At 37.6% G+C, this 12,896-nt stretch overlaps 2 protein-coding genes across 2 annotated transcripts in view; both read left to right on the top strand.

Annotated features, from left to right (window-relative positions):
* Positions 1–708: 708 nt before the first annotated feature.
* Positions 709–9,888, top strand: LOC146489230 (CCR4-NOT transcription complex subunit 9-like). Its single transcript, XM_085107316.1, has 10 exons — positions 709–859; positions 1,900–2,027; positions 3,274–3,326; positions 3,428–3,495; positions 5,017–5,104; positions 5,804–5,910; positions 6,005–6,100; positions 7,242–7,340; positions 8,523–8,614; positions 9,520–9,888. Exons 1-10 carry the CDS (start codon positions 836–838, stop codon positions 9,683–9,685), a joined length of 921 nt encoding a protein of 306 aa, XP_084963442.1. The 5' UTR covers positions 709–835; the 3' UTR covers positions 9,686–9,888.
* Positions 9,889–11,065: 1,177 nt separating this feature from the next.
* LOC146489229 (uncharacterized) overlaps positions 11,066–12,896 on the top strand; it is a 3,801-nt gene continuing 1,970 nt past the window's right edge. Inside the window, exon 1 of the mRNA XM_085107303.1 lies at positions 11,066–12,896. This exon is cut by the window's right edge and continues 1,970 nt beyond it. Within this exon, the coding sequence (XP_084963429.1) occupies positions 11,170–12,896 (1,727 nt within the window). The 5' untranslated portion in view covers positions 11,066–11,169.

The following is a 12,896-nucleotide window of genomic DNA, read 5'->3' as shown; positions in this document are numbered from 1 at the left end:
TGAATTAGGGAAAAGGGAAAAGTACCTGATCTTTTAACTGACAAAATACTCTTTGCTGTGAAACGGAGGGAATATTTTTATGTCAGAATAGAAAACGCTTGTTCTATTTAGATTGATCCACTGCTTTTTTGAAAGCCAAAGCAATATAGTTATTACAGAAAAAGAAAAAAGTACATGATCTTTCAACGGACAATACGCTCCTTGCTGTAAAACGGAGCGATCATTTTTATGCCACTGGAATCGCGCTGAAACGGCCAAAATACGCCCCACAACTCCACTGACAAGATATCAGAGAGGCAAGGTAAGACATTTTTGTTCAATTCTTGCTCTTTATTTTCGACTCGCCGAAACACGTTCGGAGATTCCCATACAAACCCTTATAATTTACGCCATTGCGTGACACTCAAATTTTAATTAGAGCTTGGGTTACCTGTGGTTTTAAGACAATGAGCCGTTACAAATTTACATACTGATTGCAGCGTTGAGTAACAGCAAAGGGCTTGTTTTTATTTGGGCAACTGCTTTCGAACTTTTGACTCTTCGGGACTTTCTGAGAAACATATTTCAGAACCTTAAAAAATGCACCCAATAAGACCCCATCAATATTTTCGGGCCGAAGAGCCAGGGGAAAAAAAAAAAAAACAAAATAAAACGCGGCAGTGCCACAACACCTTGCGCACTGCTGTCGATGAAAGGGAGATGCCTGGGTACGAATTCAGGTTGTGACATCACTCCTCCTGATGACCACAAACAACGACAGGCTCAGGGATTAGCCGCCATGTTTGCCGTTTTGTGAAAGAAGGTGTGTAGTAGTCTTTACAGGAGAAAAGCAAGAATGATGCATCAGCTTGGACAACAGGTTGGTGTAGACTTACGTTCCTTAAGCTTAAAGAGATACTGTTAAGCCACTTTTAAGCCAAAGTATTTGCTGCGATATAGTTTATATAAGCATCCTTTCGAACTATGGTGAGTTTATTATTGACAAGTTCTTATATATACATGCGTTAAATTTTGTTTTCGAAATTTGCTGTGGAGTCTGCGTAAGCTTTTATAAGTTCTAATGTGCAGTGGCGACTGTAGACACAAAGCCACTTGATTTAATTATAGGAAGAGCAGTAACTATAGAATACAGGTCCCCTGTTAGAGCAGTGTTAGTGAAGTCTTGTCTGTGAATTGAAGGAAAAAACATTTGTTAACCCTATAACAATAGAGTGTTTCTGTCGAAGGATTGCGGCTGATAGTTACGCCACGGAAATTTGTTGTTCTTAAAACAAGTATTAGCCCAAGAAGCGAAGCCTTTGGGTCATGGACTCGTGCTGGTTTTAAGAACATCAAATTTCCAAGGGACAACTATCAGACCGATATTCCCGAGACAGAAAAACTGTAGTGTTTGTATTGTTCACCACTAAATTTTTTTATGCTTAAAAGTGACTGATGATTGGCATCTTGAATTAACAGCTCACCAATTAGACCTTTAAGGGGAAAGGAAATGAAAAAGATGAACAATGTAAGGTATAAAAATGCAATGAAAGCCAACCAGTTTGTTGATGAATTGGAAGGATAAATGGCAACTTTTTCGAGGACAAGTACTATTCATCTGGCCCCAGTTGTTCAAAGAGCGGATAACTTTATCCACTGGATAAGTCACTATCCAACGGAGCAAATGTACTCCAACTAACGCTTTTGGCAAGTTTTCCACATGTTACCATACTCAATTTTGACATATGCACAAATTACAGGGCTATTGGGAAACTCTTGCACACATTTCATCTGCCAGATAGCGACCTATCCAGTGGATAAAATTATCCGCTTTTTGAACAACTGGTGCCTGGGCATTTTTAACAGATGGACACTATGCACTGAAAGTGTTAATAATGATACTTTTATTATTATTTACAGAGGGGTTTTCCTCATACTCATCCAACTCAGTCGTCAGGTTTGTCTGAAATGGAGAGGGAGAAAATTTACACATGGGTGCTTGAGCTCTCCAGTCCAGACACAAGGGAACATGCTCTTTTGGAACTCAGGTAAGAAAAATTAAATCCCTGAATAACCGCTGTATGCTTATCTGTTTTTCAATGGCTTATCCATTCACAAGTAAATATTCAAACTAACATTCAGTTATTCATAGAGATAAACGCTTATCCATTTTGCTACACATGCGAAAGGCCATTCACCGCTAGCCATTTGAAATGTTTAAACCGCTCACTGTTCACGGTTCGAATGTTTTCCAATAGCTGTTCTCCCATACACGCTGAGCCATTCAAAAATTTTCTTTAGCCGTTCACCATATATGTGCATCCCTCCATTTCATCCGTTTAAGATTTTTAGGCAGCCATTCAGCCATTCAATCACTATAACTGTTTCAAAAGGTTTAGTGAACCGTTTATCATTCATGCTCAGACACTAGCTGTGCATTTTGCTGTTTGACTGGATATCCATTAGATAAGTGTACTTTTCTGCGTGAGAGCTAATGTATAAGTCTATTTTATCAGTTATTGCCATATCTGGTGGTAAAAGCAATTACCTGGATAAAGCAGAACTTAGAAAAAACATATTATACATAGAATGAATGGATGAAGCATTAAGCAACAATAATATTAAAGATATTTTTTTTTGCCAAGAAAACGCAAATATGTGAAGCAGTATTGACCCAAAATGTTTCTTGCATGCTTGTGCTTTCAGTATCACTGTTTTATACCCACTAGTGGACTGTGGTGGGCAAGCTCCTATTTCCTGCTATGACTCATTTTTGTCATTTTTTTTTTCTGAAAAATGTTAAACATAAAGAGGGTAATAGCTACACTGTAAGTTAAAATAATGTGCTAAAAAGATAGGTCACTGTACTTGTTTAAGAGAAAATAACAGTTTAAGTAGTCATTGGCTGGGATAAGCATCAAGGAAAACACACAAGGAATTATGCGCAGTAAGAATGCGGCATAAGGCTTGCATAATCATGAAATTGTTAATTGATTTGCTATGTATGAACAGTTATTCCTTTATTAACACTGGAATGAGTATGGCTTTCCAAGAGCTCATGGCTTTTCATAACATAGTCATGGATGCACTAAATGCATGGCAAGTTAACTTACAGTTATAGCAGCTACCACAAAGGCAGCAGTAACTTGTCTGAAACTAATGAGTGTAGCATGAAGCCCAGTGACGTAAGTGTACAGTAACTGAGATGTTATTGTTCTGAGCAGTGATGACTTAATTATTATTTTAGAAAGGTGTTTAATTAACATATCCTTGGCTGTTGTTGTCTTTTAATAGCAAAAAGCGGGAAGTTGTTCCTGACTTAGCCCCAATGCTCTGGCATTCATTTGGTAAGCAAGCAGTTTCAATATTATTTTCATGTAGACTGTCTTCTGCACAATCTTTATCTGCTCTGTGTTGCTAATTACACTGTACAATTCTTGCCTTGCAGGAACCATTGCAGCGCTTCTGCAGGAAATAGTCAATATTTATCCTGTCATCAACCCTCCTAATCTTACAGTAAGTCATAATTTGTATGGGAGAGATGTTGCTTTCTAATTGTTTACACTAAAGGCTGATGTACAAGTAATACTGGAATGTGTAAATTTGATATTACAGTACTGGCCGCAGTAATAGCAGCATAACATTGGCGTGTCGTGCATGTAAATCCACCATATTGCATGCAATTTAGGTGTGCATTATGCAAGAGTAAAAAAAAAATAAAAGCTAGTGTGTTTAAATAATTACACGCAAATTGTACACAGTGTGTGTAATATTTACATGCAGAGTTTTGTGTAAAAGAGGAGGAAGCAGTTTCTGTTGGACAAAAGTTACTGCTGTGAAGTTAATTTCATTTCAAAGCTGCTACTGGTTTTGTAACATTTACAGCTTCTTTGCATTGCACCTTTTCTCCACGTTAGCTGAATCTCAAAGTTAGGTTTTATTGACTGTTTTTGGTGGCAAATTTCCTGGCAAATTTGTTCTCTAGAATGCCCCACTCAGGTACCAAAGCTGAATCTTTAAGTTGGGCATATTAAGGTGGCTGAATACAGTTTTCTAGTATACTGGTGTTAGTAAACGTTATTTGGAAACTGCGTGCTTCTGGGTTCCCAAGAAATGTATTTTCAATATTGATACTTCTTGTTGCCATGGCAATACAGCGAGCTATTAAACGACCCTAAATAATAAGTTTCCTTTATAATTTTTTTAGAAAATGTACTCATTAGATTTTTCCATTTTTTGTATCCAGAAAAACTCACAAAATACTGACATAGTTATGCTGCTTTCAAGTAATTTTAACAGAGAGATCTCCTGTAAATATTGATTTTGTACTTTAAGGTATTGTGCAGATACCCTCTGTTAGATTTAGGTTTTTCTTTCTAACTGAGTAATGCTTTTAAAGAGAACTTCTTTCCTGCCAAATTACATGCAATTCTAATGAGCGGTTCCTTGGAAAAAGTTACTTTCCACAAAAACAACCAGTCACAAATTTTGGGTCAAATGCGCATGCATGGTTTTTAATTGGGTTTTCACAGCAAAGATGAAAAGCATGCAAAAAAGCTTAGCTCCTTGTTAACTCACGTTTTTGCTTGGAGATGAAAGAAAAAGAGTTCACAAATGAGAAACTGAATCATTTAAAGAACAAAATTTAACTTTGTGATCCATTTCATATAAAATTGAAGGATTACTTTATCGACACCATATTTGCGTACCACAACCATAGTGAGTGCTTAACAGCATCACTTAATGAACCTGAGAAGCGTGTGAAAACTGTGTTCAGACACCTTAATTGAATAGAAGTATTTATGCCTTTTAGCCATACAAAATTAAGGGTGTAAATATAGCAGACGGTATTGCAACATGCTAAAAGAATTGTTATTGACAATTATACAAGGAGAGAGTAAAAGAATATTCGTGTCCCTTTTGTGTTACGTAATGCTACAGTAGTTTTTTGACACAGTAACAAATGAGAGCTCAAGAGTATCACACATTACACTCCTTTGTGTTTTACAATAAATTATGTATTATGTTGCTCTCTAGGCCCACCAGTCTAATCGTGTGTGTAATGCACTGGCTCTGCTGCAGTGTGTTGCATCTCACCCAGAAACTAGATCGGCATTCTTACAAGGTGAGTTAGAAGCTAAACAAAATAGGTGCTGTTCAGCTCTACATATTTGTGATACTACATGTAAAAGGCCTGATTATGTGGCAGGTTTGTAGCCTGGTATACAATGCACTGTATGTAGGCTTGAGAATGCGTTACATTCAAATGCGGGATGACAGACAGCATGATTTATAAAGTCACAAATGCTTTGAAGATTTTAATGTTTTGCATTGCACTTTTAGTACTGTTAATTTTCAAAACAGTGATCCTCTTGCTTTTTCATGAAAACAATATTATTCATGATTTACAGTGTATCTGAAATACAACTATGTTTACAAAGACGGTGATGAACCTTGCACACGTGCATGCACACGCACACATGCATTGACTGATTTCTGACATTATCAATGGTGAATAAAAACACTCACAATTCTTCGGGGGGGCAGGGGGGTGGGGAAGGGGGTTAGGGTTAGGGTTGGGGAGGGGGCTTAATTTAGTTTTTATATTTGAAAATGGGGGCTAAGTGGAGCAATGGGGCTAAGTAGAGATAGAGGAAATGCAATAATTTATTAGTACTTTCATAGGTGCTAAAATAATAATAAGGACATCACTTTAATAGCATTGCCCTTCATGACTGTTACATGTGCATAGTGACAGTGATTTTGTATTCATTTATTTAAGAATGTTTACGTACATGTATTAATAACTGTTTTTTTTTTTCAGCACACATTCCTCTGTTCCTCTATCCGTTTCTTCATACAACAAGCAAAACAAGACCATTTGAGTATTTAAGACTAACAAGTCTGGGAGTTGTAGGAGCTCTTGTCAAGGTGATGTTAAAATAAATACTGCTATAAAATTATTTACTTTCTCTAAGAGTAGGTTGCTAACAGGTGTTTATTAACTCAATAAAATTCTTTTCAGACTGATGAAGCAGAGGTTATTAATTTCCTCCTCACGACGGAGATTATTCCCCTTTGTTTGAGAATCATGGAATCTGGAAGTGAACTGTCAAAAACTGTAAGTCATTTTTGAGATACCTTGCAAGTCTTGTTTCCTTTCCAAGCATACAGGTCCCAGCTCCCCTTTCTGATAGGTCAAAAAGCATTTTTAAGCTCTCTGCAAAAATTAGCTACTAAACGTTATTATATTGTGAATTTCATGTTGTAGCAATTTGTTGTCTCCCTTGTTTTGTATTCATTGATTTGTGATTTAATGCCTCCCCAAAACAGACTGAAGACTGTAATACATTGGGAAATAATGCACCAGGCATTATTTTATTACAGAAAATATGATACCCAGATATCATTATAGTGCTGGTTAATTTGGTATTGACATTGGACCACACCTGTGAGGAAACCAATATACTAATGATAATGGGGGGGAACCCATCTGTAAACTTGCATCACATCTTGGGAGGAGTAACAGGAATACTCTGTTTCCACCTGCATTCTGTGTCTGGAAAAGTCATAAAACAATAAGAGCATTGGGTGGATTGTGGATTGTAGCCTTAAGTTGTATTAATAGCGCAGATAATGTCAAAATGTGACAAGAACGAAAAAAAGAGGCAAACAAAACAATGCAGCAAGCCACTGATGTTCTTACCACATTTTGACGTATTTGTGATCCATTAAGGAACAGACCCATGACCAAATGGAATCTGTACATGTGTTATATACAATAACAGACATTTCTTTCTTAAGAAAGCATAATGTTAAAAAATTAGCAGTTCATTTATTTTTTAAAACAGTGAAACACTTCTGAAAAATTCTATGCATTCACTGAAAGAAATTTCTGTTTTTGTTCCCTGACCACTTGAACTCTAAACCCTCATTACGTGTGCTTCAAAAAACACAATGACGTCTTTCATGTGTCTGCCCTCTAATATATAATGGAGAGGGGTCAGTCTTAGTACTGTTATTATATAAACCAATATTGCAGTAAATTTCCAATCATTGTTGCTACCAGAAGGGTGTCAAAACTCCTATTAAAAAGATATTTTCAATAATTTCATAATTTAATGGGAGACTTTCTTCCAGGGTGCTCAATTTCAATATTTTGAGGAAAAAGTTAGTCTTTTTCCAATATTTTCATATAGTTCCTTGTATCTTACTGAATGTAGTTGTATCACGCCTAAAGGGAGATGTTTTTCATTCCACAGGTAGCCACATTTATCTTGCAAAAAATATTGTTGGATGAAACAGGACTTTCTTATATTTGTCAAACTTATGAGAGATTTTCCCATGTTGCTATGATCCTGGTAAGGTCACTGAGTTGAAAAAAGTACAACACATCTTTACAGATTACTAATGAGTACATTGTACCAATTTATCATCCCAGTCAGTGGGCTCAATTGCATGGGCCAATTTACATGTTAACTACAATTATGTTGTTGACAGATATATTTTTCTGTTGGTCAATGCAGGGTGAAAATCAACCTGGTTCAATAAATCTGTAGCACTGCCACAGGTTTATAAAAATTGGGCTAACAAATCAAGCTGACTTTTGTCTGTTTGCTCAGTTTCTTTGTCAAATTAGGCCAAATTGGCCCATTTAATCAGTAGGCGTAAATATTTATTAGTCTTAGCTCTGTCTGTTTAAAGTAAACTTTCTGTTGCATGGCCATTAATCTTGTACCCAGATTTTCTCACTCTGGGAGAGAACATCTGGTAAAGTCCATTTTCATGATGTCATAGTGTATCAGGGTAAGCTTTTAGCCAGGATTTAAGAAGTGGGCGTCTAAAAACATCCATAGGACCAAAGGCCCTCTCCCTCTAGGGGGGTGTGGGGGCATGCTCCTCCAGGAAACCTTTTTTCTAAAAATGGAATGTCTAAGGTGCATTTTCTGGGTTTTTCAGCGCATAATTCTTTTGATTAATAATAATTTGCAATAATTTAATCTGAGTGTTTAACATAAATTTTTTTCACAGTGATGCTGGAAAAAGATAGTAAAATAGGTTATTTACCTTGCTGCCTTCACCTTATAATAACTTGTACTGTCTAGTTTTAGGCTCTTTGCTGGTGAAATTGTCAGTTTTGATTGCGAAAACGTTAGTCCTTTGAAGAGACCGCCATCTTGGATGTTTATTTCAGTTAAAGACTGGGAAGGAAATTGTAACTGAGCTGAGGGAAACTAGGACTCTCGGAGAAATGAAAACAAACTAAACGATCAGGACTGGCTTTGAGAAGAATTAAAGAAACACGGGAAAAATGATGTTTAATTTTCATAATTTTGGAATATATCCTACATTTTTCATTCAATTAATCTTCCAGTTAATATTTTATCATGCAACACTTGCAACATTTAAGTCAGACTCATCAGTTCTTCTTCCCAACAAGCATTCAAGATAATCATGACCTTGGTACAATGCATTACACAAGTTTTTCTTAGAAGTCAATTGATGCCATGATTATTGCTGATAATTTTTTATTTGTATTTTAGGGAAAGATGGTGCTAGCTTTAGCAAAGGACCAGTCAGCAAGGCTGCTGAAGCATGTTGTAAGGTGCTACCTTCGTCTCTCTGACAATCCTAGGTATGTAAACACCAGTTACTAATTTGCCTATGTTTTAGATAGCTGGCTAAGTTAGTGCTTTGGATGGAAGTGCAAGTGCACCAGTTTATTTCTACTTTTTTAGTTCTATCTAATTTTTTGTAAACAGCGCCTTTGAATCTTGTAGAAAAGGCGCTATTATTATTATTATTATTATTATTATTATTATTATTATTATATTAAAATAGAAATTAAAAAACAAACAAGCCAAAGATGTATTGAAAGGCACTGTATTTACTTCTTAATAGTTTTTGTTGTGGCTACTACACATGCACAGTTTCTTTCCACCTTTGACAAGAAATAAATGAAATCAATAACCAAATAGCAGTTTGCTACTTATGCTTGACTTCATGTCTTAGTTTTCAAAGCCAATCAGTGTCACTGGAAAGTTTGCAAACTGTGCACAATTGTATTGGGTAGCAAAACTAGTGAAGTACTCCAGTGAAAATACATTGACAGGCATGTTAAAGAATATTTGATGCAATGCCTTGATGATTTACTTTTAAGGTTTGTCTTGCTTGCATGGCAAATTCCTCAACCTTTTGTAAAACACTTTCTCTCTAAAATTGACACGGAAAACACTTATTATGGCATATTCAGGGCTTACTTGTAATGTTTCTTTATTTTTGTCATTTGGTGTTCAAGGTGTGAGCATACATATAAATAGAAATGTCATAAAGCTTCATTTCCTCCTGGCAAGTTTTAGCACTCTTTGAACCCATGACCCCTGCAATACCATAGCAGTACTCCACCAACTCAGCTATCAAGCAACTGGGAGCTGGTCATTAATTTTTGGTGAATTTAGTGAATATATATGGTAAAGCACTGTTGGTGTCACAGAGCACAGGAGTGATTAAAAATCATTGTCACTTTCTCAATCCTACCAGGGCTCGTGAGGCTCTTCGTCAGTGTCTTCCTGACCAACTTAAGGACGGAACCTTTTCTAACTGTTTGAAGGATGATGCTTCTACCAAGAGATGGCTCAGCCAGTTAATGAAAAATTTACAAGATCCTAGCTTAGCAGATCCAAGAGGAATACCATTGCCACCTTGACATATCGTACAGTGAAGAAATCTTGATAATCTATGAAGAATATCTTGTATATAAGTTTGTCCTACTGTCTTGTACAGTATATGCTTGAGCTGGGTAAATGTATAGTTAGATAGTGTTTTCTTGAATTCCTATATCAGTGATGTGTACTTGACTTTGTACAGATTGTATTTTGCATTAAAAAACTCGTGCCAGAAAAAAAAAAATTGCAACTATTTCTTGGCTAGTCTTCCACCAAGCCCTTGTTTTATTTCCAAGTTTTGCTCCATAACAAGGTATCTATCTATCTAATGAATGGAATAATGACATCATTTTCTAAGGAGCCGCTTCTGAGATACATGTACATGTAGAAGCAAAAGCTTCAAGTTTTCCTGTCAAGTTCGTATTTCAAGAAGCGAAATCAAATACAATGATGTAATGGGATAATCAAGTAAATGCCCAATATTTTTATTGCAAACTTGGCTGCTTTCTGGTCAGTTTACTTAGAATCACTGGATTTCCAAAATTAATAAACGTTTCCTGCTCCCAATCCAACAGGCCATTATCTTGTTGCCTTTCATTAAGGGATTTTTGAACTGGAGAGAGGGTTGTAAACGTAGAGTTTACTCCTTCCAATATTTGGGATGTTCTCCTTATCTGTTTTATATGGGAGATGCCTGTCTCAATAGCGTGCTAACAGGTTGTTTCTGAACATCTTGGCAGGTTGCAAAAAGCCGGGTTAGGGATCTTCAGACGGCTATTTTTAGCTTCAACCTAACTGATTGTCTTCCACCTGATTAGCTATTTTAGTGATTTTGACTGTTTCAGCAGCTTGAAGTGATCACTGATTACAAAAATAAACTGTACTTTGAGAGACAAAGGGTTTATTATTCTCATTGACGTTGAGTTGTGGCTTTTCTTAAAAAAAGCAAGAAAAGAAGAAAAGGGATGGTTTATGGGGGAAATGTTACTTCTTTTTAATTTCTAAGCCCGCACCTGTACAGAGTGCCCAAGAGAGGTGTGAACACCTCTTTTGAAATACAGTCGACTCCCGATAACTCGAACCTTCAAGGGAAATTGAAAAATGTTCGAGTTATCAGGAGTTCGAGTTATCGAGGGTAAAATTACATAGAAAATGACCTGAAGGGAAAGGAAAATTGGTTCTAGTTAGCGCGAGGTTCGAGTTATCGGGAGTCGACTGTATATTAGCAATTGGTGACTTGTTGGGATTTTCTGACGGACTTTTTGGCAGTAAAAAGATTTATGGCAGAAGAATATTGGACTTTTAGCAGTTGGAGTCTTTGTGGGTTCTTTAACCACAGCTATCCGTCACTACTTGCACTCCAAAAATATTGAAATGGGGGGGGGGGGGGGGGGGAGGCGGAGGGGTGGTCATCGACTGTTTTGAACAACCCGCATGGATTCATGGGAAAAACGTCTTGTGAAAAATATGGCGTCCATGGTAAACAGAATATAAGAAAGCAAACTGATTCGTTTTTGTTCATGAAATGACTTCACTAAAGGGCTTCCTTCTACCAGCTGGAAGTGCCTTATGGAGGAAAGATCGTGGTCGACTCTCCTCTGAAAGTGAAAGCAGTTCGCCAACAATCAAACATGTCGTCATCAGAGAAGTATGGCAGAAAAGCTACCCTTCTCCACACGCCATCTACAAAATCGACGTAATGACCAAATCGAACCACTGGTTCGTTTTTCGAAGGTACCGGGAATTTGACGAACTCCACAAGAAGCTGGTGAGTTTGTATGGTATTCCCAAAGATATGTTGCCGCCGAAGAAGTTTACTTCCAAGATGGCGCTGTGTCATCTTGAGAAACGAAAAGCTGCGTTAGAACACTACCTCCAGCGACTTGTCAACAGCAGCACCTACGTGTCGACTTCCCCTGAAATTCTCGAGTTCTTAGAAGTTCAACGGCATGATGTGATGTCCGTAACAAAAGCTCTTGCAAAAGATTTGTTTCTTAAAGGAGAAGATGTGTTGGCGAAAGGCGAAAGTTATACGCTGACTCCAACTCAGTTGTATTGTATAACACGTCAGTTACAGTTACCAGAACCAGCAAATCCAGTAGATGATGCAGAGGCGGCGGATCTCGGGAATCTGTATGATTTCATATATCAGTTGCAATCTCTCTGTGTTAGCAGTGTGGGAAGCAAGGCTGTAAATACCCAGGAGCTTTGTAGCCACCTGGTGTTTGACATCTCCTTGTTTAAGTCACTCAGTTGTCTGATTATTGATGGCTGTCCCTTGACATTAATCAACAATCTGTCAAAAGTCCAAGCACAGATAAACAATCTGACTGCACGGCACTGTTTGACAACAATGAAGGAGCTACTTGCTGACTGTGCTGCAGAGAAACGTATGGCGCCCAAAGTTAAGGGTCCTGTGGAGTCCTGGAGGGGTCTTACAACAGCTAGATTTATGCAGAATCGCGTGGTTGTTCAACCTTGGCGTCTGCTAACACATCTTGTTATAACACATAACAAACTGGAAGCATTTGATACCTCCCTTAAACTTCTGCCAGTTCTACAAAATCTGGACATGAGTCATAATGAATTTGTTCACTTGGATCTGCAACAGTTATGCTGTCCAACCCTTCAGTATCTGAATTTGTCACACAACAACATCCATTTTATAACAGGTATGCCCAGAGGGCTGTCACACCTAAAGGCTCTCCTCCTGAGTCATAATAATCTTGAGACTGTTGCCGGACTGAATTGCCTAACAGGTCTCATTGAACTGAACATTACCAGCAATCAAATTCACAGCATCCATGAAATTTCAAAGTTGTGTTTGATGGCACAATTGAAGTACCTGTCAGTTGCTGGAAACCCTTTTGCAAGAGTGAAACCTTACAGGATTACCCTACTGTCTCACTTTAAAGGTAGAGAGCTGGTTCTTGACAAGAGGCCAATAACAAAGAAAGAAAGGGTCAAACTAAGGTCCTACCCAACTAAAATCCGGGCAAGTACTAGTCCTGATCATATGCTTGATGACGATATCGCAAGTGAAGATGTGCTGCCTGTAAGGTCCCACAGCTTCAACTTGTTTGGTCCCGCAGAAAGCAATGATGACTCTGGCATAGAAGGTGCATCCAGTCTAAGAAGCAACAGTATGGTTATTGACCCAGATTGTGAGATTTCAGGCAGGGAGCTGCTCTTTAACTGGTCATACTACATTGAGGAAGATGCATTGTCAGGCAGTGACATTGCTTGCCTCCA

Source organism: Pavona decussata, unplaced genomic scaffold (assembly GCF_977016875.1).
Source record: "Pavona decussata unplaced genomic scaffold, jaPavDecu1.1 SCAFFOLD_6, whole genome shotgun sequence".
Lineage (NCBI taxonomy): Eukaryota > Metazoa > Cnidaria > Anthozoa > Scleractinia > Agariciidae > Pavona > Pavona decussata.
This window is presented reverse-complemented; position numbering and strand designations above follow the sequence as displayed.

Excerpts from the sequence above, each read along its gene's own strand:
- LOC146489230 (XM_085107316.1), top strand. The coding sequence starts at position 836 with ATGATGCATCAGCTTGGACAACAG. Across the intron at positions 2,028-3,273 it reads CATGCTCTTTTGGAACTCAG|CAAAAAGCGGGAAGTTGTTC; the intron begins GTAAGAAAAATT and ends GTCTTTTAATAG. Across the intron at positions 3,327-3,427 it reads AATGCTCTGGCATTCATTTG|GAACCATTGCAGCGCTTCTG; the intron begins GTAAGCAAGCAG and ends CTTGCCTTGCAG.